This window comes from Cinclus cinclus, chromosome 24 (genome assembly GCF_963662255.1).
Source record: "Cinclus cinclus chromosome 24, bCinCin1.1, whole genome shotgun sequence".
NCBI lineage: Eukaryota > Metazoa > Chordata > Aves > Passeriformes > Cinclidae > Cinclus > Cinclus cinclus.
This window is the reverse complement of record NC_085069.1, coordinates 1,293,628-1,319,425: the sequence shown is the minus strand read 5'-3', so window position 1 is coordinate 1,319,425 and position 25,798 is coordinate 1,293,628. Positions and strand designations below refer to the sequence as shown.

At 45.6% G+C, this 25,798-nt stretch overlaps 1 protein-coding gene across 1 annotated transcript in view; it reads left to right on the top strand.

The window, feature by feature from the left end:
* Positions 1-308: 308 nt before the first annotated feature.
* The window catches only part of GPATCH8 (G-patch domain containing 8), a 55,607-nt gene continuing 30,117 nt past the window's right edge, over positions 309-25,798 (top strand). Inside the window, exons 1-3 of the mRNA XM_062507970.1 lie at positions 309-395; positions 15,743-15,817; positions 23,605-23,677. Of these exons, the coding sequence (XP_062363954.1) occupies positions 351-395; positions 15,743-15,817; positions 23,605-23,677 (193 nt within the window). The 5' untranslated portion in view covers positions 309-350. The remainder of the gene's footprint in view (positions 396-15,742; positions 15,818-23,604; positions 23,678-25,798) is intronic.

The following is a 25,798-nucleotide window of genomic DNA, read 5'->3' as shown; positions in this document are numbered from 1 at the left end:
CGCGCCGGGAGGCTCGGCGGGATGTGACCTGTCGTGACGGAGCCCTGAGGGTGTGGCCGGCCGTGCGAGCCAGTTCTGCCCCCTTGGTGTGCCGATCCCCGACTGTGCCGCACTCTCCGGGCCTGTTCTGCCGGCACCGCCCCGCCGGGTCCCGCTGCAGCACTTACTCCGCTCCGCGCGGTGGCGCCGCCATGAGACACCCCCCCCCGACTTGTTGCCGATCACGTGACTCGCGTTAGTACACACGTGATCGGTAGGCGGCGCATGCGCACTGCGGCGGGGGGCGGTGCAGGCGGGTGGTGCTGAGGGCGGAGGCGGCGGCGGCCGGAGCGGGGCCGGGCCAGCGCGAAATGGCGGACAGGTTCTCCCGCTTCAACGAGGACAGGGACTTCCAGGTACTTCCCTCGCGCTGCCCTGCGCGGCCGCGGCCCCTCAGGCCGGGCTCCGCCGCCTTCCCCCCCCCCCCCCCCCCCCCCCCCCCCCCCCCCTCCCGTCTTCACCCCAACCGGGGCTTTGTGTGCAGGCCCGGCGCCGCGCCGCGGCGGGGAGCGGCAGAGAGGGGAACGCGTGGGGCCGGGGCCGGCTGTCAAGATGACCCGCGGCGGGGGAGAGAGGCCCGGGTACGGGGGTGAGGGGCAGCAGGCGGCGTGTTATGATGACGGCGGTGAGGGGCCGACCCCGCGGAGGGACCGGCGAGGGAAGACGGTGTGGGATCAGTCCTCCAGCACTGATGAGATCAACCACCCCCCATGAGGGGTTGGGCCCCTCCCCAGTGAGGGAGCCAGCCCTCCGATGAGGTTATCACCGACCTCCCGGTCAGGGTTCGGATCACTCCCCCCAAGACCCGTCCGAACATCTGCCAGCGACCCTCTTTTCTGTGGGAAACGTCTCTTCCTTCTTACACCCGTCTCCCCCTCCCAAGCATCAGTATTTCAACGTAATTAACGCCACTGATGCTGTTTGAAAGGGGATTTAAATAAACAATGGGAAAATTAACGTTGACTCATTAAACTTGAACAATGACATGTTGTTCTCTGACTTCAGCCCGAGAGAGTCTCGGGGTTAGAAAGGAAAACAAAAGGAGCGAGGATAACGCTGCTCGAGGAGAGCTGTGCATGAGCTGTTCTGTGGGTCCTTGTTTCGGGAGCTTGGCGTTGGAATGGTGCTGTTCATCCTCACTCGGGTCTTTCACCCAAAGACCTGGGAGGGTTTTTATAATGTGGAGCTTGCATAATTCTGCTTAATCTGGCATTATGCTGCAGTCTTGGAAGCAGTCAGGACGTAGAGGAGTGACTAATTTATGTTGCTTCTGGATGTTATAAGGAGTGCATGCTTCAAAAATCGTTACTAAACTGTGTCAGAAGCAGACAAGAAAATAAATACCAGCGTGGTTGTGTGCAATGTTGGCGTCACCTGCTCTGAGGATGGATGTTTGGCTCCTGCCACAGCCCCAAACATGGACTTGTTTTCATCCTTCATTTCCTTCAGTGAGGAAATGAATAATTAACACTGAAATAGTCTGATTCGGCTTTGAAGTTTGTGTTTCAGGAAGTGGAGCAAGTCGGATCTTAGTCTTGAAAACATTTCTTGTAATCCTTTGGTAAGGGAGAGATGAGGAACCCAAACCAAGTCAGGTACTGTGGCTGTGCCCAGGGAATGGGTGAGCTCTGCAGTCATGTCTACATTTGCTTTTGGGTGTCCTTGTTCCTGTCCCTTTGCGGGGAAACCCCATGGCAAGAAAAATAATTGTAGTAGCAAAACCTGTTACTGTGTGGTGGCTCTGGGCAGGCAGGGGAATCGTGTGGTGATGTCAGGGAGGAAACTTGGCTCCATTACCTGATCCTGAGATCTTGGAAGCTGCTGAGTGTGCCTGGGGACAATAACTCAAGTCACAACTCTCTGTCCTCTTGACTTTAAAAAAGGGCACTGTTCTAAATTGGGTTTTACCTGTGGTAAATACCAGGCTTTCCGTGTCTTTCCCATAGACTAGAGTGAAAAATAAAAAGATAGTGTTTGGTTTTATGGAAGGGTCACTGCTGCGTTCTTCCCTGCCTGAAAATACGCCAGGGAGAAGAGAGACATTTTGATTTGTGTTAAAGCTTCCTGTGAGGGAAAAGTGGAATCAGTCCCCTGGGAAGAGCAGTTTGGAGCTGGTTGAGGCTGCGGAGGACTGAAGGTGAAAACAGTGAGCTGTGGAAGAGATGATTTGAGGGGGACTGGGACAAGGTCACGCTGAATTTTGAGAGCTCGATGACTTGTGCACCTACTTCTGACAGCTGGGCAATCTAACAGTTTTTCCAAAGTATATTGATGGAGGTAGCTTTCTGATGAAGAAGAAACAAAAGTAAGGTTTGAAGTCACCTTCAGAGAAGACTTGAATTTTCTTGTCTGTTTTGAGACAGAGATTGCTTGAGCTGTAACAGGGATGTGGAATACAGGAAATGCTTGCTGTGCTGGGTATTTGCAGGGCTGCTGTGGCCATAAGTAAAAATACACTTGCCTGTGCTTCTGTAGAAAATCCTGGTCTGCAAATATAGCAAAACCAGCAGTGTTTCTGTCAGTGTTAGGGATATCCTTTTCACACAGTTGTAATTCTTTGGCAGATGAAATTTCTGTCCTTGGAGCAGGTGTGATTCTAGATGTGATCCCATGTCCCTGCCAGGTTGGTGAGTCCCAGGGTACATGGCCAGAGGGAGACAGTCTAAAATTACAAAGCTTGATCAGGATGCAGTGTGGGAAGGGAGGCTGTGGGGAGCTCTCAGATTTTGTTCTGAGGTGATCTGCCTGTGATCTTGAAGTGAAAGGATGTGTAGCAGTTTGGAGAGAGGGAGAGAAACAAAAGGTTGTCAGTAAGGAGTATAGGTCAAAGGAACCTTTTAGCTGTTTGGAAGAAAGGCACATATCTTGGGATTAGTGATGTGGCTAATGGAAAAGTCACTGGATGAAAAAAAAACTATTTCAGGGTTCTCATTATTGTTATCATCTGCCTTTCTGGAGAGAAGCTGGGAAGAGTCTGGTTTGGGGGGATAAGTTTGGGAAGGATGCAAGTTGAGTGCTGTAGGCAGAGGGGAGCTGTCAGTGCAGGGTTAGCAGAGGTGATCCTCAGGTTTCTGAGCTTCTGATATGCTGGAGAAAAGCAGATTAAAGGTGAGACCTGCTGGGAGCTGTTCTTCCCTCCCCTGTGCCTAACTGAAGAAAGATCAGTGCTATCAGGGGAGGCAGGAATGGAAACATACAGCACTGCAGGAAAAGCAGGAAAGATGGACCTAAATCAGCTGACAAGGAGAAGATATCCATGGTCTGAAGTGCATGGAAAGGTGCTTAGGGCAGAAGGGTTTTTGGGCAGAGGGATCAGCTGAGAGTTGGAGATAGAAGAGGGAGTGAGGGATCTTCCCATAGCTGCAGCCACAGTGATGTGGGCATGAAGAGAGCTGCAGAGGGAGTGATGCTTCTCCAAGGGAGTTATAGGGATCCCTGTGGAAAAGAGCGGCTTGTGTAAGAATTAGTAAGTAATATATCCCTGAGGATGAAGATCACGGTATGGAGGGAGAGGAGGAAGATTGTGTACGCTGAAATTGTTTCAGCTCCTCTCTGTTTTGGTGGAAGGAACCTTGAAGCTGAGGGTGATTAGGAAGTTGAAATTGCCGAAGGAGCAGGAATGGCACTGGAGGAATATCACTGCAGTGAGCTGATGAGGCAGCCCTTGGGTTTTTCCTCACAGGACTGTTGTACTGTTGCTGTGCTCTGTAGCTTTAGAAGCCACACTAAAGGCTTAGATCCTATTCCCTTTTTGCTTTAAGCTCTGAAACCTTAGAGAAACTTGGAAAGCCCCTTTGAATGTATTTTGCAGGTGCTGAACCTGAGGGCAGCTCCACAGGAAGGCCTTGAGCTGTGCTCTGCCTGTCATGGGGATCTTGCCCTTACCAGGACAGCACCAGGCTTCATTTCGGAGTCTTGGATAGGGAAATGGATTAGTGGAGAAGGGATTATCCCTGGCCTTTCTTCTCTTGCCTCTCTTCTAGACTCTGCAATGGCGAGTGAAGTCTTGGGTGGCTCATCCAAATAAATCCCAACCTTTTTCCATTTTCCATCTGAGAGAGGTTATTTTTGGGTTTCTTACAAGCTTAGTTCTTGGGGTGAAGGGCTGGGGATCTTGTCTATGACAGTCTCTGTCACTTGTCTGTGCTCCAGTCCCCTAGATTGATGGGCTTCCCTGGCAGAGATAAATGGGAATGAACATAACTTTGGGGAATTCTGAACAATAGCTGTAGATGATGCTAACAGAATATTGTAGGAGCATTAATGAAAGCTGTATGAATGTATGAAACTGTTGCAATAAGTAAATCTTTATTTTTATTGCTATTTTTGCATTTGCAGTGATTTTTATTCTTCGGATCAGGTATCCAAGCTCAAACAATAAATATCATGCATGTCTCTCTTGCTGAAATCCAGTGGAGGTCCCACTTACTCCCAGATGTTGGGAAAACGTTTTCTTGCTGCATTTTTCTCCTTTTCATTGTTGAAGCAGAAATATTACCAGCCATATGTGTCTATGTGTACAATAATTTCCTCTTCCTACGTACATTGCACTTACTGGCATCATTAGCCAGACGGAACACAGGCTGTTCTGTCTCTTGGTGTTTTGGTGTTGTGTAGTCTGTGCAATGGCATAACACTTCCAACCAGCAGGAAGAGCCATACCTGGTTTTCCCTGCTGAGTGGAAGTGTGACCAGTCTGAATCTGAGCTCGGGTTTTCCTGCTAATTCCAAGAAGATAGGTGGTTTTTTTTTTTCTTTCCCTCCACAAAGGATTCGAAGAGCTCAGCCAGCACATCACTGTGCTTCTGGCCCTTCCTGCTTCCAGCAGGTTGAGCTGAGTGCTGCTGGCAGGGGGATTTTATGCTTTTTAGTTGGCAGAATGTCAGGGATAAGTTCTGTTCCCAAGCAGCTTAGGCAGTGCTTTACTGGACAGCTGGGCCAGCAGCGAGGAGGTTTAGAATCCATCCTTAATGAGTGTGGCCATGGCTGCAGTTCACTTCCCAGGTGCTGCCTAGAGGGAATTGCATTTGATTTTCGTGTCCTTCAGCAGGCCCAGCTGCTCGGGGTGATGTGGCACTGGGAGCTGATGCCTGTGCTCTGTGCTGTAGAGAGAGAAAGAGGGTCATTTTCTCTGCCTGCCTTTAGTAATTGGGGAAAGAAAAACTTAATGTGGGGGAATGAGGATTGGAATCTCTGCAAAATCTGTTATGCTGAGCTTTCAACTGATCCAGGATCCTGGGGTGTGAGTTTGCCTTTGGTGGGAGTAGCTGCAAACAGTCAAAAGACAGCCTGTGCCTTTTCCATGGACTGTTTTCTAACTGAAGAATTAATCTGAGATTTTAGAAGATCTATTAGAATTGTTCCGTGATCTTATTATTTGATACAGGTTATATTTCTGGTGTGGGTCCAGCACGGGAAGAATGCAGCTCTTACCTCCTTGGCAGGACGTTCTGACCTCTCAGTTGAGCAAAGCAGGAACAGCAGAAATGTGACTGACTTGTTTAACCTCCCTGTGAGGAGGAGGGGAGAAGACTGGGGGAAAAGGTGTTCTAAAGTACATCAAGTAGTTTTGGTTCCAGTTTTAGAACATCACAGTAGGGTCAGAACTTTGGTGTGGATTTCTGGGATTCACATGGTGAGGTAATTTTATATAGATCTTTCCTGTCTTGGTGGTGCCTTCCCCAGTCTGTGTTGTGACTTCTCTCCTACAGTGATGTTCTCCATTGCCGATGCTGAGTGAATGGGAAGGGAAATTCTATCCTTCAGTCCCACAAGCTGTGGCTGAGCTACCTCAGCTTCTCCTGAGTCACCCCCTCTAAGACAAAACCCCTCTAACCAGGCTCCTGCCACCTGCTGTGCGGGAATGTGGAGCTCATCTGATAAGAAGCAGGGCTGTAGTTGTAGGGCAGCACTTCCTCAGTTGACAGAAGCTTTTCTCCTACCACATGGTTTTAAACTTTCTCCCTTCAGGCAGCTCTGTGGGCAGTTAATTTGAGATTTTGGCCGTTCACAGTTTTAAAGCTAGAAGTTAATAAAATATCCAGGTATCATTTAGATTTTAATTCCCATTGTTTGACCCAGTTCTGAGTCCGGGAGTTTGTGTTTGGCTGCAGTATCTCTCCCTTGAAGACAACTGGTGATGGGGAGCATTTTCCTTTGTAGATTGTTCTGATAGTTTAACCATTGAGAGCTGCATTTTCCTTAATTTTTCTTCTAGATTTTCTTTATTTTCAGCTTTTATCTGAGCTTTATGTCCTCCTCTGCTACGTCAAAGCACACATTGCTACTCTGTGTCCTCTTACTGAAGGCATATACAGATTTCTGTTCATTTTTAGCTTCTTCTGAGAGCCTTAATGGCTCTGAGTTCTGTTACTGTCCTCCCTTGGTGTTGTTACAGCTTTCTGCATCTGAAGTTGTCCACGCTTGTGATTGGAAAACTTGCTCAGAGGAGTCGAGAGCAGACTCTTACCTGATATAACATACGGAGATAAATATCTGTTTACTGGGTTTTTTTTTTGTTATGTGTTTTTCTTTTCTTTTTTTTTTTTTTGTGTGTGTGTGTGTGTGTTCGCTGTTCCTTTTTTGCACACCCTTGGACAGTATTTTTATCCTTTCTGCTACCATGTTGCATGAGGAGGTTTAAGTGGGATTTCTCACTCTGCTGGGTGCAGCCCTGTGCTGTGGCTGTGTTTGTACAGGGCTGTATGAAAGCAGACGTGGTGTTAGGGAGTTGAAGCCACTCTTCCACGGGTCAGGTTGCTCTATATGAACACGTCCTCACTGTTGCTCCCTCTTTGTTGGGCTGACTGATCTGCAAACTGAGCTGGTAGGTGCTCTTTTTTCTCTGGTCATTGATAACAGTACTGAATGAAGTTTGAATCCCGTTAATGTGTTCCTGAGGGAGATTTTCTCTGAGATTTTGGTTTAGAAACAATTCTTTATCAAGTCAGACACCGCAGTAAGAAAGAAAAGGCGGGTAATACGGAAGCTTGGAAGTTCATAGTGGTAGATAGATTATACCCTGAATATTACATGATTAGCACCTTGTCCCACCAGAATGGTTTCTCTTTGCCTTGTACTGTCCGCTGTGGTCACACATGGGAGGAAAGGGGTGGCATCCAGAGGGACCTGGACAGGCTGGAGGGGTTGGTCCATGTGAACCTCATGAAGTTCAGCGAGGGCAAGGGCATGGTCCTGCACCTGGGTCAGGTCAATTCCAAGCACAAATCCATGCTGGGGGAGAATGGATTAAAATGAGAAGTTCAGTAACTCAGCTGTGTGTGCTGGTAGCCCAGGAACCAACCATGGGCAGCAGGTGAGGGGGTAATTCTGCCCTGTGCAGGTGAGACCCCACCTGCAGAGCTGCCTCCATCCCTGGGGTAACAGCAAAGGAAGGACCTGGAGCTGCTGGAGTGAGTCCAGAGGAGGCCATGAAAATGCTCTGAGGGCTGGAGCCAGGCTGGGAGACCTGGGGGTGTTCACCTGGAGGAGGCTCCAGGGAGAGATCAGAGCCCCTTCCAGAGCCTAAAGGGGCTTCAGGAGAGCTGGAGAGGGACTGGGGACTAGGGCCAGAGGGACTGGACAAGGGGAAATGGCTTTGCATTGACAAAGAGCAGGGTTAGGTGGGGTATTGGGAAGGAATTCCTCCCTCAGAGGATGGTGAGGGTGCCCAGAGGAGCTGAGACTGCCCCATCCCTGGAAGTGTCCAAGGCCAGGTGGAGCAACCTGGAATAGTGGAAGGTGTCCTGTCCATCCCCAGCAGGGGATGGAACACAATCATCTTGAAGGTCCTTCCCCACCCAACCCGTTCCATGATTCTTTGGTTGTGTGAAGGTCCTGGTTAGCCATGAAAATGTAGGTGCTAGAAGCTGCAGCAGCTTCTGCATCAAGGCATGTTAGAAATGGCAAAGAGAAAATTGGGTGAGTGCTGGCTCTTGGCTAGAGCTTGCTGAAGGACTGCAGAGCATCCCTCGTGTGCTGGAATGGATCCACAGCTGGTGTTGGTGCAGCAGAAGGAATCTGAAAGACATGTTATTGTTCTTGTTTGGTGCCAAAGTATGCAAAGCAGAGACCTGCCTCTGGCTCCCACTCCTTGTGAGGTACAAGCTGTTTATCTCTGAACTGTAGAACATGTTTTTATTTGGACAGCTCTAAGTGGGTATTTATATGCACGTTTTCCTGGTTTAAACCTCTTGACCTGTGACTAGTCTTAAATGTGTTCTGCTGAGTGGGTTTTCAGTGTGTTTGGACATAGCAGGAAGAATTTTGTCAAAATTAGTTTTTAGTTTGGTAAACAAAAGGTGTCATCAACTTCTCAATGTGCAATTCCAAGGTGCTTCTTTCAAACCTTGCCAATTTAAATTCATCTCTGAGTCTCAAGTGATTGCTTTTGTTGTATTGACTTGAGAGGATTTTCCTGTTAAGTACTCTCAGAATAATTGATGTGTGTGTCTGCTGAAAATGAGGTTTTGCTGCAGCTTTCACAAGATGTTGACTGTAAATATTCAGCTGTTTCTGGGGGTGTGCAGATGTGCCATGTCCGTACTTCCCACTTTCCGTACTGCAGGGAAAGGTCTGGGAAAAGGATTCCTAACATGTGGAGGGTGGTGAGAGCATGTTTAGGAATGCTTCACCTCTATGTTGCTAGGAAAGAATCTGTGATTATTTTCTTTGGTGTCTTTAGAGACACTACAGGGAACAACAGGAAAAAGGAAGATTTTGTTCTGGGAAGCATTAACAGAGGCTTTTCAGGTGCCAATACGAAGTTGCTTTTGTATTGCTTTTTATAGCTCTGAGAACCCATGTGGCCTTTAAAATTATCCAAGAAAGTTTCCAGGATTGGATGGAGCTATCTCCTAGGTGCATGTTGGTCTTAAAAATATGTTTTCTTCTGGGTGCATAATGAATATTCAAAGAACACTGTAAGCTACACTTTTCTGGAGTTTTTTTTGAGTTCTTTGGACGGATTTCTAAGCATCAACATGGTTGTCTGCCTCAATTATGTTTTGGAGCCCATCCATGGTATAGAGTCATCAGGCCCTGCTGAGCTGCAAAGGGCAGCATGAATTACTGCTGTGATCTGCAGTCAGTGTGCATAGGGAAGCGTGGATCTTGCAGAGGTATTAGAGACCCGTTACATTTTGATTGTGTGTAATAAACACAACCATCAGTCGTGGGAAACTGCATTTGGGTTTAAACACCTTCCTTCCCCCACTGGTCTTGGCTGAAACTCTCTGTGAGGTCAGTGGTGATGTTGGTGATAAAGCCCCACAAATAAATCGGAGAGCTGGCAGACTTTGGCACTTGTACCTCTTGTATCTCATCCGTGCCTGGAATGAGTTTTTATCCTGCCTGTCCCACATGTGCCACTGCAGCTGCTGGTGGTGGGTGTCTCATCCTCAGGCCACGTGCAGAAAAGTGAAACCAGCACATCCAGAAACAGCTGCCTGAGCTGGAAAGGTTTGTCAAGAGAGAATTACATACAAAATGAGAATTAAATACAAAATGAGAATTAAATGCAAAATGAGATGTGTGGTTTGCTGAAATTCCTGGTCTTTGGGACAGGCAAGAGGCTGGTGCTCGGTCAGGGCTTAGCAGAGCGATTCCTGAGCCTCTTGGCTACTGTGCTGGTGCTGGACAGCATTCACCCAGGTGTCCTGGATGTGGGATGTTTGCAAGAGTGCTGGGAGCCAGCTTTGGGAAATGTGGATGGATGTGAGGGTGCCTTATCCATCTAAAGATTTTGTAACTGCTCCATCTCCTTTAAAAAAGAAAATTTAAATGTTAACACGGTATTTGCTTCTGGAATCAGAGGGGTTTTTTCACTGCTTGGTGGGGTTGCAATGTGTGTGCAGGGAGGGAGGATTTGGCAAGTTGGCATTTGCTCCCTTGGGCTCAGATGCTGCTCCAGTTCCCTGTGCTTGCATCTGTGCTGACCCATCCCGGGAGGGCTGCAGGAAATGTCAGCTGTGCTTCCCAGCCATGGGAGCAAAACATTCTGGGATCTGCAGCTCCCGCAGCCTGCCCTGGCTTTATCCACACTAGAAAATGGCCTTTTTTGGGAGGACTCATATCTCTTTTTGAATATTCCTGTGTCTCAGCTGCTGTTCTCAGCCTAATGCCTGCAGGGCTTTTGGGAGTGGGGAGTGGGCTTGGCTAAATGCTTTTGATACTTGTGGGTAACAGCCCTGGATTTTATGGCTTGACATAATATTTTTGGAGTTTAAGATTTATTGATTGAATTGATGGATAAATAGAATATGAAGAAGTGGTGGTGATTTGCTTTAGTGTTTTAAAATTCTATTTTTAAAGGTAAATGCAACATAAATGTGATTTTTTTTGAGTCTTCTTCTGATACTCTCCTAGTGTAAAACTATTTTTTGAATATCTAAGGAGCACACTGCACTCTTTTCAAATGCAGTTAAGCAGTCATGATCATGCTGTGCTCTTTTCCAGTGCATTTAAGAAATAATAACAGTGAGTACAGTAAGGCTTTTCTGCAAAATTGCTTTCTTTAGATTGTTACTGGCGTGGTCTCACAAAGCAGTGTTGCTGAGTGCCTTCCTGAGCCAGGCCTGAAATGCAGTAGGGATGTAAAGAGATCGTTTCTGCTGTGATGTCTCAGCAGCTGCATTCTGCCCATTCCCTCCCTAGCCATCCCTGCTTTAATGTTCCCAGGCAGAGCTGCAGGGTTTTATGCCAGAATCTTTTCCTATTTTGCTCCGTTCACAGCACTGAAGGTCTTGTCCCTGTGGTTGGAGCAGGCAGTGTTTTCCAATCCTAGGGTCTTGCTATCTGCCATGTGTTGGGCTTATAACTCACCTTATCCTCTCTGATGTTAATAAGACCAGGCTGGTGTGCTGGGGCTGTGCTGGAGCAGGAGCCCAAGGACAGCTGAGTGGAGGTGTCCTGAAAGGATCTGCCGTGCTCCAGCTCCATTTTCCTCCTCCTTTGTGTCCCACTCTGTGTCCCCAGCTCCAGCCCAGCTGCTGGGCTGCAGGCTGCTACATTTCCTTTGGTTATAATACATGGATAACTTAGGCTTGTTCATCAAAGAAACCACTCCTTCCCATCAGGAATGGGAACTATATGGAATGTGTTCTGCATGCTGACATCTTAATATGCTCTATGCTTGGGTGGATTGCACAGGGCAGTCCAATAATTAATATCCAGGGAGTTCTGATGGGCCTAAAGCAGTTGAAGTGATTCATCCTTACTTTGTCATTGTGTTGGTGGTGCTTTAGGTGACTTAGAATTGCAGGCAGTGCTCATGACCCAGCTCTGGTTTTGGATGCACCCTTTCGGGTGTGAGAGGGAAGGAGAGAGCATATTTTCTTCTGCTTGTCATTGTTAAGATGCTGATAAAGGGTTCCCCCTCTCAGTGATTTCTGTCTGTATGTCCTGTGTAATCCACCTACCTCGAGAGGTGCTTCATGTACAGGAGACTGTGAATTCTGTGGTACTAAATTGTGATAAATGGGCTTTAATCAACAATTCATTTAACTTGCATTGAGTGATTTATTTCCAACAGCTCTCGCCACTAAGGATTTTGGGATGAAAGTGTAATTAAGTTCTTAAATTATTTTTATGATGCTGACTGGGTTTGGTTTCACTGCCACAATGCTTGGGACCTTGTAAGTAGGAAAGAAGCAGCAATGCTCTTCCCCTGAGCTGTTAACTTGAATTGTCCCAGGAAATGCAGTAACTCCACTGGGTATGATCTGGAACAAAATGGTATTTGTTGAGCCAGGGCTCTGAAGTATTTACAGTCCAAAAAAGGGAGAACAAAAGTTGAAATCCTGCATGGAGGCAGCTTTTGTTGGTTGATCTTTCAAATGCCATATTCAATGTGTGAAGGCTCTAAGAAGGTTTTGCCAGGAGCTTCGAGCAAAGATTAAACAATGGAAAAGTGGAGGAGAGAGCAGAGAACATGTGACTGTGAGTAACCAGAGTGCATAGAGAGCCAAAGTTCAGATGATATTACACAAAAATTACAAGGGCACAAACATGTTAGCTCCTGGAGATGAATGCAGAAGCAAGCCAAGTGGTGTGTGTGGTGTGTAAGGAGGAGTGTTTGCATGCTGGAGGCTTGTCCTTGCTTCTCATGAAGTAGGAAAATATACTGAATTTCAGTGTGGTTATAGGGAGGCACCAGTGTCAGAGCACTCAATGTAGCACAAAGTGAGAGCAATAAATGCTGCTTAAGGGAAGTCTCTCATCTTACTTGCTCTGCTGTTCCAGGGTGGATGGAGAAGTGTCTGGGAGAAGGGGACAGTGCAACACATCTTGTTTCACAAAGCAGAAGTGAGAGACGCTGATACAAGCAGCTGTAAGATGGAGGGGCAGAGGATGAGGTGGAGGAGGGTGCTGTAGTCAGCCCCAAAATCCTTGTCTGCAGGAGCAGGTGGAAACTACCATTAGCTTCCAGGGCGGGGAATTTACTGCATCTCTGTAACAGTCATTCAGGAAGAAGGTTTGGGAGTAGGTTTTGTGTAGTCCTGGGTTTAATGCAGTTATTTCATATCCTAGTATCCATGGGGTTGAATTCAAGGAATTGAATCCTTCTTTTCACGTAAAAGTTTCCTCTGAAAATGAGAAGCATCCCTCAAATCTGCAGAAGACACACTTCAAAATCATACTGAAACATGGTCAGTGCTTGGGGTTTGTGTTTGCCAGAAATGTGTTCTCAACAGATCCAGCATTTAGGGTTTAAGTAATTGTTGGATTTAAAGTATTTTGTGTTCTTCTGATTTAATGTCTTAAAGTACAGCAAAACAGAAATGTTTTATGAATCCAAAAGGTGCACCAGGTTGTAGGATTGAAAAAGAGGGAAACAGATGGAATTCCCCATAACTTGCTGCTTAGCCAGTTAAGGGATGAAGAAGCAAAGGGACTGTGCTGCCTCCAGCTCCAAAAGGCCTGGGATCACCTTGAAGGCAAACAGCATTGTTGAGGCCGTAGCCATAGAACCATTTTTCTCTTACCTTATTAAACATCACTGTCTTGAACCTCCATAAATCCAGCCTCGTAATGATCATTGGATTGTCTGCTTGCCTTTTTCTAGGATGAGTTGCTTTATGGTGAAAGGAAATGTTCCCTTCATCATTTATTCTAAATATTGATAAATAAAGAACAGTCTCTGTGATGAGTATTGATTTCAGCTCCGTTTGGACACTTTGTTGTTTTGAAGCCTTGAATTTCCAAGCCTAGAACACCCTCTGGACTCAGGAACAGGCTGGCAGCATTCCCAAGGGGCCTGTTCACTGTGCTCCATGGCCTTTTTATGCCCAGGACTTCCAGCTGACAGGCAACACCTGCCTCTCTGGGAAGCTCCAGTTTTAGTATTGCAGCTGTTTGGACCAGGAACAAGTAGAGATAAAGTATATAATAAACCCTAAAGAATATGAATATAGAAAATAACCCCCAAAATACATGGAGTGGGTAGTGGTGGAATCACCGGAGATAAAGGCTTTGTTTGCTCTCTGATTCTCTGGCCGTGGTACAGGGAGTGCTCAGCCTTTTGCATAGTTTCAGGGAGGAGATGTTGTTTTAAGCACTGAAAAAGTGACTTGTGATGCCTCAGAGCAGCAAGGCGTGCTGCCCTCGAACTGGGATTGACTCTTGCCTTCGTAAAAACAGCTTTCAGTGCCTTGGCAGGCAGCCCACCAGAGGAGCTGGGGAGTGGGCAGGAGTATTTCACTGTTCCAGGTAGGTAATTTAGTGGTGTGTGCTGAGCTCCCTGCAGGCAGCAGGTGAAAGGAGGTGCAGGGACGTGTCTGGGTTTGTGCTGCGGGGGTTTCAGCTGTTGGTTAACTGAACACTAAGTGGGTTTTATGTTCTAATAGATGAAGTTCAGCAATGTGTTTTTGCCAGTCTTGGCAGCATGTGCACTCCTAACTGCTCTGGTTCTCTTGTGCAGTATTTTTTGGGAGGCTGGGCTTTCCCTGAACCACTGAGGCAGGTTTTTGGTGTGGGCTGCTGGACTCCTCACACACAGTCTGTGCATCCACACTGTGCTGTTTCTGAGCATTGTTAGCCTTCCAAAGCAGCTCGATGACTGCTTGTGCATAGTAAGTTTGCCTTCAGCTTGCTTGCTTGCTCCTTGAAGGCTGTCCAAAAAAAAAAAAAAAAAAAAAAAAAGCGGGGGGGGGGGGGCGGGGGCGGGAGTGGATTGCTGCCTGCAGACTAAACCCCAAATTCATTCTGGAGAGGCCATGGGATAGATGATGCCTGGGAGCAGAGCATGGCCAGGATGAATTTACCACCAGGGCCTACAGATGATGGATGGGCTGGAAGTTGGGGCACCAGCATCAAAGCACCTTATTTTGGCAACAGGTTTTAGTCCAAAGGAGCAAAGATGTTCCTTTGCAGATTTGCATTGCTGCACAGGAACACTCCTTCCAGAGGATTTTTGGGGGCTGGTGCCTGGCTTGTAATATTCCAACCGTCAGTCTGTTAAAACTGCAGTTTGCTCTTTCGAGTGCTGGCTTCCATTAACATTCTTGCAGAAGGAAAAGTTGGTATGGGTGGAAGGAGGAGGGTGACAACATGTTTCTCTTGGCAGCAGTGCTGTGTGTTCCTGCTCCAAGGGATTTTGGATCTGGGATACCAATAGAACCTGCCAGGGGTTGGTGTGCCCAGAGCAGCCAGAGGTTCCAGTGGCACTGATGGGGTGTGAGGAGCGACAGCCAAAGCTTGGCACCTCCTGGAGTTCCTCTGACACTGAGCAGGGCCTGGGAACACTGAAACCACCCCCTTCATTGGCTTTTGGTCTCATCCCAGCTGCAGAAATCCCACTTCCTTGGCTTCTGAGTTTGCAGTTGGAAAGTCCAAGTGTTTCTTTTCCAGGTCTGTGCTAGTGCTGATGGATGTGTTGCATCGTGGACCTGTTGAACAACCGAAAATGGTTTACTATGTTCGAAATCTCAGGAATTTGAGGTTTCAGGAACCTCAAATTATAGCAGAGCTGCAGTGGAGGTGTTTTTTTTTTTTTTTTCTGGAAATGGCCCTTCACTGGTGTGTTCTAGCACCAACACTTGTTCTAGAGAACGGAGATAGCCATTGCCTTCCTAGCTCAGGAACCTGCATGCTCAGTATCCACCCAAAAACACGGGAAGATGCAATTCTTCCAAGGGGGATGGTGGCCAGCTGGCAGGGGGACTGCTTTGGGTCGGGACTAAAGGCTGCATGGTGTGTTGGAGGATCACTTCCGTAGACAGATCACTGTTCAGATTTGTGGGAGGGACTCCTCCACACCATGGACCAACACTGTGGGCTCAGGAACAGGTTTTCTTTTGTGGGGTTTTGTTGGCTTAAGGTGTGTGAAATCCCTCAGTGGTGCAGGGAAAGCCTTCTAATGGTTGGGACATCCATTCCAGCTGCTCCTTGTTGCTTGTGGTTTCCATGCTGGCACTGGTGTGTATGCTCAGTGTTTTCACAGACTTTCTAAGGAAAAAAATCCAGAAGTATTGTCATCGTAAATGTTTGGTATTTTGCCAACTTTGATATTTAATGATTGTCATCAAATTGACTTAGTTTTTAGGGTTTTTTTTGTCCTTACAGCTGATAAACTAAATTGAGCCTGTAGTTAATAAGTTCATTTGTTAGCAAAATTATATGAAATACAACACTGTAACCAAACCTGTTTGGACATTAACCTGTTGGAAGTATGTGCTGTGGAGCTGACCCTGTTTTTCTCTTGCAGGGCAATCACTTTGATCAGTATGAAGAGGGGCACCTGGAGATAGAGCAGGCATCTCTAGACAAGCCCATCGAATCGGTAAGGCCCCCCCTGATCAGCATCGTTCCCCCCGGAATTAGACCGTGCTCGGATGGTCCTTGATGTGAATGCAGTCAAATCTGATAGCAATGGGCACCTTGTTGGCTGTGAGGGGTAATTGGAGGTAAACTGCATGCTGACCTAAGTGGGCCTCGGATTTAATCTTGAAGTAGTCCTAAAATTAAAACCTGAAATTTGAGTTCAACATTATATTTCAGGAATTATTTAAAATAATACATTCATTCATGGATATTTATTTTAAGTTTTTATATTTTTCTTTGAAGAATCAGTTTAATTTAGACGTGAATCTGATGGGATAGTACAGTAAAATACATTTTGATCCGTTTTAGTTTATATTTTTGGAAAGTACTGGTGTGTTTAAAGCGTTAGAATGACACCTGGCAGTATAGAAAGAGGGATCAGTGTTAGTCCAGCAGCCCTTCCCCACAGAGCTGAAACTGCCCTGAGCCTTTCACTAAAGTTTTGCTTTACCTTGAGTTAGGTGCGAAGACTCCTGCTGTAGAAGGGGGGAAAAGTAGGTTTTGTTCAGTTTTTAGTTTTTAAGCTTTTTGGAGCTTTTTAATTTTTCTTTTTGCAAAGCGCCTTCTGCTGGTTTTGGGCACGACAGCTTGTTCAGCCTAAACTGGACCCATGTTCAGCATTTAGCTTTAGCTAAATTTCATTTGGAGTTTCCTTCAGAAACAAGAAAACTTGAGTGAATAATCAAGGGACACTTAGTGGTGTTCTGATTAAGTCTAGATTTTTGTTAAGAAAGTACTTGTTAGCTGTTGTTTTTGCCTGTTAATTGAAGTTCTCTTGAAGTTTCTCCACCTTAGTCAGCCCCTAGAAGTACCAGTGTTAGCCAAAGCCCATTATATATTTTTGTTGGTGTGTAGGTTGGTGTTGTGTGTGTTTGTGTGCGTGTTAGATGTTTACCAAAAATTTACACAACTTGGGGTGTTCGACGTTTTTCTTCCGCAGCAGTTGGCCCATATTAGCTAAGCAGCCATGATCTGGTTTGTATTGCACGGTCTGCCTTTTTTAATTTCTTCTCTAGGGTTTCCTTTCCCCTTCTTATTTCTGTTCTTCTGGTCCAGTGAACACTGCATATAGTACCTACTGTCTTAATGTGCTGGCATGATGCTAGATTTAGGCATGGCAGTAATTGATGACGCATGAGATAATGCTGCAGAGATGGGAATTGGTATTCACTGTTCTCCTGAATACTTCAGTCTTACCTTGGGACATGGGGATTTGAATTAAAATGCCAAGCTGGATGGAAATATAATGGGAAATATGTGCTAGTAGCCTACTCTGGGCCACACTGGAAATTAGCATTTCAATATAATTCAAATGCTGCTTACAGTCTAGACTAGTTACCTGATTTCCAAAAGTGCTTTCCCAAAGAGAGGAATAGAAGAGGTTGCAGATTACATCTCTGGTGTTCCAGAGGGAACTATGCCTATAGAAGTGTGTAAAGCATGAGCAGGTACCCTGGACCCACAAAGGCTCACTGTGTAGCTCTCATCATCCACAGGAGTAGTGCTTTGTGCAGTTTGATTAATACTGAACTGCAGCAGAAAAAAATAAATCATGGCTTTAATATTTTATTCATGTATGTCTCTCACCATCCAAATGTCAGAATATTTTTAATCATTACAACTCCTTGGTAGGTACAGTTCAACCTAATTGAAAACAGTTGGATGAAGAGGACAATAGAATGGCTCATTCTGGAAGGAGAAAGAGTTAAAACCTCAAATTGTTCTTTAAAATCAAGTTTATTCCACTCTTCTTTTTTTCTGAAATAAGAGAATCACAGAATCATTAAGGTTGGAAAAGCCCTCTAAGCTCATTGAGTACAACCAATCCACAGCACTGCCAAGGCCACCCCTACCCCATGTTCCCAAATGCTACATCCCCATAGCCTGTGAAACTTTCCAGGGATGGTAACTCCAGCACGTCCCAGGGCAGCTGTGCCAATGTTCGTGCCAGGATTTCAAAGCTGTGGCTGCTGCATGGGTTGGAGTTTTGGCCTCCTGAACAAGCCTAATGTCAGAAAACAAACTGGTCACTTCTGAGGTTTCACATGGTGTTTGTAAAAATACATTGTTGATTCTTAAATTCCCCATCTGGGAAGCAGGAATTACTTTCTGTAATCACCTGTGGAGGTGATTTTGCTTCCATACTACTAATGATCAGTGTGCTCTTTGAATTGGCAAATTACACGCATTACCAGAAGGGACAATGGGGCAAATCTCCTGCAAGATGTTTCATCAGGAAAGGAGTGTTAATTCTGCTATTTTGGCTTTTTTTTCCCTTCTGTTTTATGCTGTTTGCTTACCCAGAACCAAAATTGAGAGGAAAGGAGGAAAGGCAAATCTGTGTTTTAGAACTACCACACATCTAAGTATTTTCAGTATTAAGAAATTAGGTTGCAATCCTACTGGCCTTTTCCAAGGAATCTGCTCAGTCATGAGTGAGCCTGTGCTTCATGGTGTAGAAGCAGTTTGGGTGATGAACATCCTTTGTTTATAACTGTGGTAGATCAAAGCCCTTCTCAGTTAAAACGTCATTCTTCAGAATGAAGAGTGCATTAAATATATTCTCATAAATGTGCTCCTTGCAGCTTCCCACATCTTAATGACAGGAAGGTGTTCCAAAGCCTGCAGGTGTTTGGAGATGGGGGTAGGGTTTCCTGTGCTGTGTCCCTGTGACAGGCCCCACTGATGCGACATCCATCTCTGCAGCATTATCTGTTGAGAGGTGCTGACTGTACTGCTACAGCATGCAACTCAAAGGTGGCTGGAAAAATAGGTTTGGGAGTCTACAGATCATTACAATTGTTGAAACATGTCCTCAATTAGCCTACTGGTGATGGTGTTCCTGTGGAAATCCTGCTGTGTACAGCTTGTTTAGGCCAAAGATGTCTGGACTGAAACATGCGACTCTAACCAGAGTACATTTATGGAAAACAGAGCTGCCAGGAGCTAGGGATGGATGTGGCCTGAACGAGTGCCAGCTGTTTTCCATTACTAAATTAAAGAAAGTATTTCATATCAATGGACTCTTCAGAGCTGCAAATACTGATACTTCCCCCCCCACCCCCCAACATTTTTTCTTGTTGTGCTTTGAAAGATGCTGCACTTACATTGACTGTTCATGTCAGTGCAATCACTGGTGTCCTTGAAAAATCAGAGCACTTCACCCTTTTTTCTAAATTCAAGAAGCTGCATGCATTTGTTTTGGGGCATTTCAAGTGCACTGAGTTCAGGTACTTATATGGGAAGTCACAAATTATTGCAGCTTTAATAGAATCTGGATTTTCTTCATGTTAATTCCTTATCTCTACTTGTTTATTAAGTCTCTTTGCTGTGAATTCCTGGTTTTCCTCGTCCCAGCAGTGCAGATGGAGTAGGAGACAGCGATAGACCCTTAGAGCCCCCAATGAGCAGCCCAGGCCCCATGCAGGCAGTGTCACCACTGCAGGTTGGAGGCCAGACTGGGAATCACCCACTTATCCTGGAGCTTGTTAGTTTGTCCTTGTCCTAACTAACAAATGTCCTTTCCCCCTCTCTCTAATGCTGCTCGGTGCCACGAGGAGCGCCTGGAGCCCCCCGTGTCAGGCTGCAGTCGGTGGTGCTTGGACACCAGCGGCTGTCGCAGCCTGGCTGAGCTGGAGCCAGGGCTGTGGCACTGGAAATCTGTACGGATCTGTGGACTCCACTAGTTCCAAAGTGTCATTTGATGAGGCTGCTGATTTGACATTTAGCAGCAGCCATATGTGGACAGCGCTATAAATAATGTGCTTCTGGAAGCTGAATGGTGTAGCATTACTATTTGGCTTTTCTCTCTGGTCTTCATTGTGTCATCTGTAGTGAGCTCTAGGTTTTGTTTTGGGAATCTTTTCAACCTCTTGTTTGCATGGGTTCACCCAGTAGCATCTGATCCTTGCTTATAGATTCCTCCATACACAGTCAGCACAGTTTACAATCCACTCAAGAGAGGAATGGTTCCTGCCCGTGCCGGGATGAGTGATGGGGTCGTGGGGATCTCATGGAAAAATGGCTAGGCAAAAGTGGTGGTGTGGATTACATCCCACAGGCATCATCAAAACCTTGGGCTTCTTCTACCCATCTTTTAATTGTAAGCAAATTATTTTTTCTATTGGCCAGGACCTTTATCAGAAATTGGTGCTGGGGATATTCTGCTCAGGAATCACGGATCCCCACGGGAAGCAAACAAGGGTATCTTGTCAGGGCACAGGATGGGGAACTGGGGAGGCCAGTTAGAGCTGGTGGAGCCGAGTCACTTTGGATGAGGTTTTTCCAAAGCAGCTTATCCAGCTCTGTGAAGGTCTGGTGGACCCAAGGCCTTGCATTTCCTACACCTTTGGGAAAGTTCTGCTTTGTCATTAGAGCAGAGCTCTTCATCAGTGCTGCCCAGCTCCAGAGCTGGCATTGTCCCACCCAGAGCTGCCGAGCCCTTCTTCCTTCTCTCCATGGAGCATCCCACAGCCTGTGCCTGCATGATCCAGGAGAGCTCCCTTGCCCACACAAACACCTTTTGGGAGACTTATTTCGGCTGCCTCAATAATTTTTATTGTGGCTGAAACACGAGGAGCTCTGAAATGGCAGAAGAAAAAAGTGAAGAGACTGATGCCAGCCCTCTGCTGAGAAATGAGGGGTGTCCTCCTAGGGCTGTGGTGTTTCTGTGGATCACTGCAGCTCTTCTGGGAGAAAACTCTGCAGTGTGAGCATAGTCTGTTCAAAAGGAACGACAGCTCTTGACATGGGCAAGAAGCTGGCTGTGAAAAGCCCTATCTTTTCTGTGTGAAAGTAGCTGTACTCTTACAGAGCATTCGCTTAAAAATGCACTTAAGAAAAAGCTGTCTGCTGTTGCAACATTTGTTGTCCCATGTCACATTTTGATTTCAATATCCCTGGCTACTCCCTAGGCTCTACAGACAGGCTCTCACATGGGATCAAGCTAGCCTGGCCTTCCATAATTTAATTTTTAGGCAGCACTTACACTGAAGAGCAGTTCTGTCAGTCTGCCTCCATCAGAGGTCTGGGTTAGCCATTGGAAAAGGAGGGAGGAGCTAAACATGGTCAGAAAGGAGCAAAATGATGGCCAGGTCCCAACTCAGATGTTAATTTTAAATTACTAGAGTTGTTCTCCTTATTCAGTTCAACCAAAGATGCTCCATTTCAATTCAGTATTATCTAAAATTAGGGAGTAGTTCCACTGCATAAACAAACAAATAGAAAAGTTTGGGATGGGGAAGACAACTCCTTCCTGGGAACTGAGACAGAGCTATGTTCAGGCATAATTCCAATTTGTGTCATCTCGGGACCATCCTCTTGAGTGGGTCTGTAAAATTGGTGCTAATGTGTATAACCTTTCTAAATTTTTCTTTTTCCTTTTAACATTTGTTTCCCCCTTCACTGTCAGTCACAACACACCGCTCTTGAATCTCCCAGCTGGTCTTGACTTGTTGAATTTATTTTATGCTTTCACTCTTCTTTAATAAATACATTACTTGCAAGCAGTGAATTGAAAACAAAGCAAAAGAAAAAACTACCATTAGTGATTGGACAGTTTCTTACTTTGTGTTACATTTAACTGTTCTTTTGACAGCCCAGTTTTTAAAGCCAGGTTCGTATGGAAATGCTTTCACTCCACTTGCACTGCTTTTGGAATAGCATTCTGCTTCATCTGTCTTTATTTTAGTGCATTCATAACACACACAGTCAGCACAATGTCTCATCTCCACTTGGCCAAGACTGCAAAGTACTCCTAGTCCTTTGGATTTTTTTTTTCTTTTTGGAAAATGCAGCCATTTTTGTCAGCACTGGCTTTTAGATTCAATGCTCCTTTGTCAGGGAAGGGCAATTAGTGCCTTATCCTGAACAGATCCCAAACATATCCCCTGCTGCAGCCCCTCTCTGCCAGGATGGGACATTCTGTGGCCATTGGAATTGGCCTGCCCAGGTGTTCCTGCAGGTAAGTTTTCCTGTCTTCCCAACATACAGCCTTCTCCATGGTGCTTGTGGCGGGGATCCATCCTTGGGTGGTTTTCTTTGTTGTTGTTGTAGGTTTTTTTGTTGTTTTTTTTTCCCCCCCCTTTTTGTTGTTGCATCTAACCTTTTATCCCCAGAAGTTTCCTTGTGTCTCCTGGTTTAATTTTTTTTCTCTGTAGCCCTAATTTTGTCCTGGAGCAGAGATGGTAGTATGGGGAAAATGCACATTATTCCTTGGAAAATACATGAATATAAAATGTCTGACTTTACTGGGATATCAGAAAAAAAAATTCAAAAATTGTACACGATAACATCTTTTTGAGGAAAAATGTATCCATGCAGCCAATATATTTGGGAGGGTTGTGCCTTTCAAGCTGATTCACCAAAGTTGTGCAAACCCTGTGGTCGTTTTCTTCACTGTGGAGTGACAAAACCTACACTGGTTTCTGTTGACGACTGTTATTTAATTAAATAAACCTGTAGTGTATAGATGTAATTATTTTTTTAGGATTCCATTTACCACTCTGTATACTCAGTGTTCTGGAGTCATATCCTGTTATAATTCAGGATATTTCTGTGATGCTTTGAGTTCTGGTTTGCCTGATGATAATTAATAATCAACAAGTTCATATCTGACTTTTATTTTTATTTTTTACGATTAGAAGGTGAACATGGTCCCAGCCAAGAGTCCATCTCTGAGGAGCTGGTCACTGCTTGTAACTGGGTGAACTGGTCACTAAGGGCGAGCTGGCCGACTGAGATGGTTCCAGGGGGCTGTGAGTGTTCTGCCCTTTGTCTGGGGGCAGAAACCTGGCATAAAACACAACAGTTTCCACACTGAGCCCTGCTCAGCCCCATTGCCAAAAGCTGACACTTAATTGCTGCTTTAGTAATTTTCCAGTTACTCCAAAATAGGTTTTTGGTTTTTGTTTTTTGTTTTTGGTTTTTTTTTTTGGAAGATGAGACATTATGCTTATTGTTTCCCCTACATGCACTAATGGTTCCTTGCTGTTAACTTATTGCTAGGCCTGTTTCATTCTAACATCTTAGTATTTTTGTTAGTTTACATGTGAAATGCATCACCCAGTCTGTGCTTGAGCTCATTTTATTTAATTGATTTTTTTTGTTGTTGTTTTACTAACCTCACTGTTTTTTCAGTTTAATATTGGCTGCATGCTAGTTTATATATATATATATATACATATATAAAAAAAACCCAATCAAGTCTAGCCTGGATTTTGCTCTGATTGTGTTTTGGTTTCTAGTGGTGGGGCAGTCTTGCACTTACAACTTACGCAGTATTATAAAAGCCTGACACACAAACAAAATGACTAAACACATTGTAGATTTTCTTTTACAAAAAAAAATCTTAAGTGGTGCTGTCTAGGTGATGGATATGATTGTATAAATAGCTTGATTTTATGCTTTTTACTGGTCAATTTTTATTGGTACACTTTATTTTCTCCCACATTGCTTTTTATTTTTATTATTTTTTAATTTCTTTTAAACGTGATGCACAAAAGTTGCCCAGCACACCATCAGAAAGTGACCGTCCCCAATACCCATCCCCCTGGAAAAATTCTAGCCAGCAATTTTTGACATTTGTCTTTCCCTTTATTGGGCATATATTGCCTTTTCAGTAGCATTTTTTTGCATGCATATATATGTAGAAAAATCTCTTGCTCATCACATGTTTAAATGTCAGCGGGAAGGGAAGAATATATTATTGGAATATTTTTGGTTTGTTTTCTCTGTTCTGTCTGTCAGGATAATATTGGACATCGCTTACTCCAGAAACATGGGTGGAAGCTGGGCCAGGGATTGGGAAAGTCACTGCAGGGTAAGTCCAGTCCCTTATGTCTGAAGCCTTCAACTCCCGCCTCGATCTTTAACAAAATTATTTCTGCTTTTTGTTCCTAGATTAGATTTTCTTTCCATTATTAATATATCCAGACAAATGCACTGTTGAGTTTTGTATTTGATAGTTTGCAAGTGGAAGCTGCTGCCTCACTTGTTTGTACAGGTTAGAGCTGTGTGTGTGGTGAACGTGTGAGAGTCAACATGGAGGGAGAAGGATTCACTTTCCACGCTGACAGAGGGTGGTGCAGCTTCCAGTTGTGCTGATGTTTTGGTATTAAAAGAATTGAAGATTTGAGGGAGTTCCCATGATGTGTCGGTGCTCACCAGGGTCAGAAGCCATTAGAAGGCCAGCAAAGGGCTCACTGAAGATGGAAAGTGGTGGCAGAGGTTCTCTGGATGGGAGAGGCTCACTCTTGGTTTCTCCACAGGATCACAGGTTGGCCTTATTCCTGTTCCCAGCAGTTTGTCAGGGATTAGCAAATCTCACTGGGACACCAAAGTTCTGGTTGACCCAGCACACACCAAACCTTGCTGTGTTATGCCTAAATTCTTCCTGTGACACTAAACCCCATTTCTGTAGAAACCTGTGGAAGTGTTTGAAGCTCAGGTGTGCCCTGAGCCCCTCAATAACTCACTCATGTTCCCGTGCCCATAGTCTGAAGACCTGGGAGCTTGTAATCCATCTTTCATGAGTGAGCCTGTTAGAGATGGGGGTGTCTGTGCTGTGAAGGACTGTGCAGAGGTAACAAGTTCTCCAAACTCTGAGAATGCTTATTAATCCCTCAGTCTAAGGCTCTCTAACCTCTAAGCAAGACTGCCTTCCTGGCTAATGCTTCTGGCTTCCTCTAACATGGTTTCATTGGAGTTCTCTGGTTCATGCATGGCACTCGCCAGTCCTCTCATGTCCCTGCTGGAGCCATACCTCAGGGTGGGGTTGTAGCTGTCACCTCTGGGCCTTTCCTGTGGCATGTGGGAGGAATGGGGTAGAATTCAGTGTGGTCTCTCTTTTGGGTGCCCTGTATTGCTCTGTGTGTCAACAGTTGGAAACACAGAGACTTGAAAGAAGGAAAAGCCTTGTCCCAGCCCTGGGTGGATCCCAAGGCACAGCCTAAGGCCCTGGGGCACTGCAGGCTCAGATGTGATGGAGTGAACATGGGTTATGGGACTAGGTCTGGAGTTGGTGACACCACCACTCCTGTCCCATGTCCCACAGACCTGGCAGGAATTTGCACTTTGAGTCTAGTGCAGATTTAGATGTTCCCACTGCACTGGAGCTGTTCTGGATCTCTCACATGTCATTGGAGCTCTGCTGACTGGGACCATGTGGACGCTACAGGCAAACCCTGCATGTGGGCTCTGAAGGCTTTCCTGTGCCTCCTGTATGGTCACAGGAGCACAAGAGTGAAAAGAACCCACCCAGTTTAACCCAATGCAGTGCTGAAGCCTTCCTAATGTAGGCTTTGGAGCATGTGCAGGAATTTCAGCCCTTTTGGAGCAGAGGAGTGCCCTGTCCACCTGCCAGCCAGCTTCTTCAGAGGTCTGGGGAGACAGAGGATGTGGAAAGGAGGCTGCTGCTGCTCCAACTTTTCTGAGTTCTCAGCAACCAGCACCTGTGCCTGTTGCTTGTGGCATTGGTGATGATTGTGTTGGGAGTGTTTCATTCATTATCCAGTGACCTTTCTGCATGAATCTTAGACTGGGCTAAAAATCCAAATATAAAATGTCAGGGAGGAAGCATTTTCATCCAATTTTAATCTTATTCTCAGAGTTGTGACAAGTGAAATCATTTGATGTGCAGTGAGAAGGGAGGAGCAGAACAGAAGTTCTTCCCTTCTTCCACACTCCCTTGTTCAGGAAAGACCAGGAGAGGTTTCTAAAGAGATGTAGGTGTGTTCCTGTTCAACTCTTCTTGCTTGACACTGCTTGAACCTAAAATTTTACACAGCCTGTGGTGAGGAGATGCAGCAGAAACAGAACCCCTTCAAGTAGCCTTGAGCTGTGTGGTGTGGTGTCTATCCCCCTGCAGAAGGTCCTTACATCAAACTCAAAAATTTTGGGTTGCTTTTGTGGAATTGATACTGCATTCAGCTACTTTCTGTGC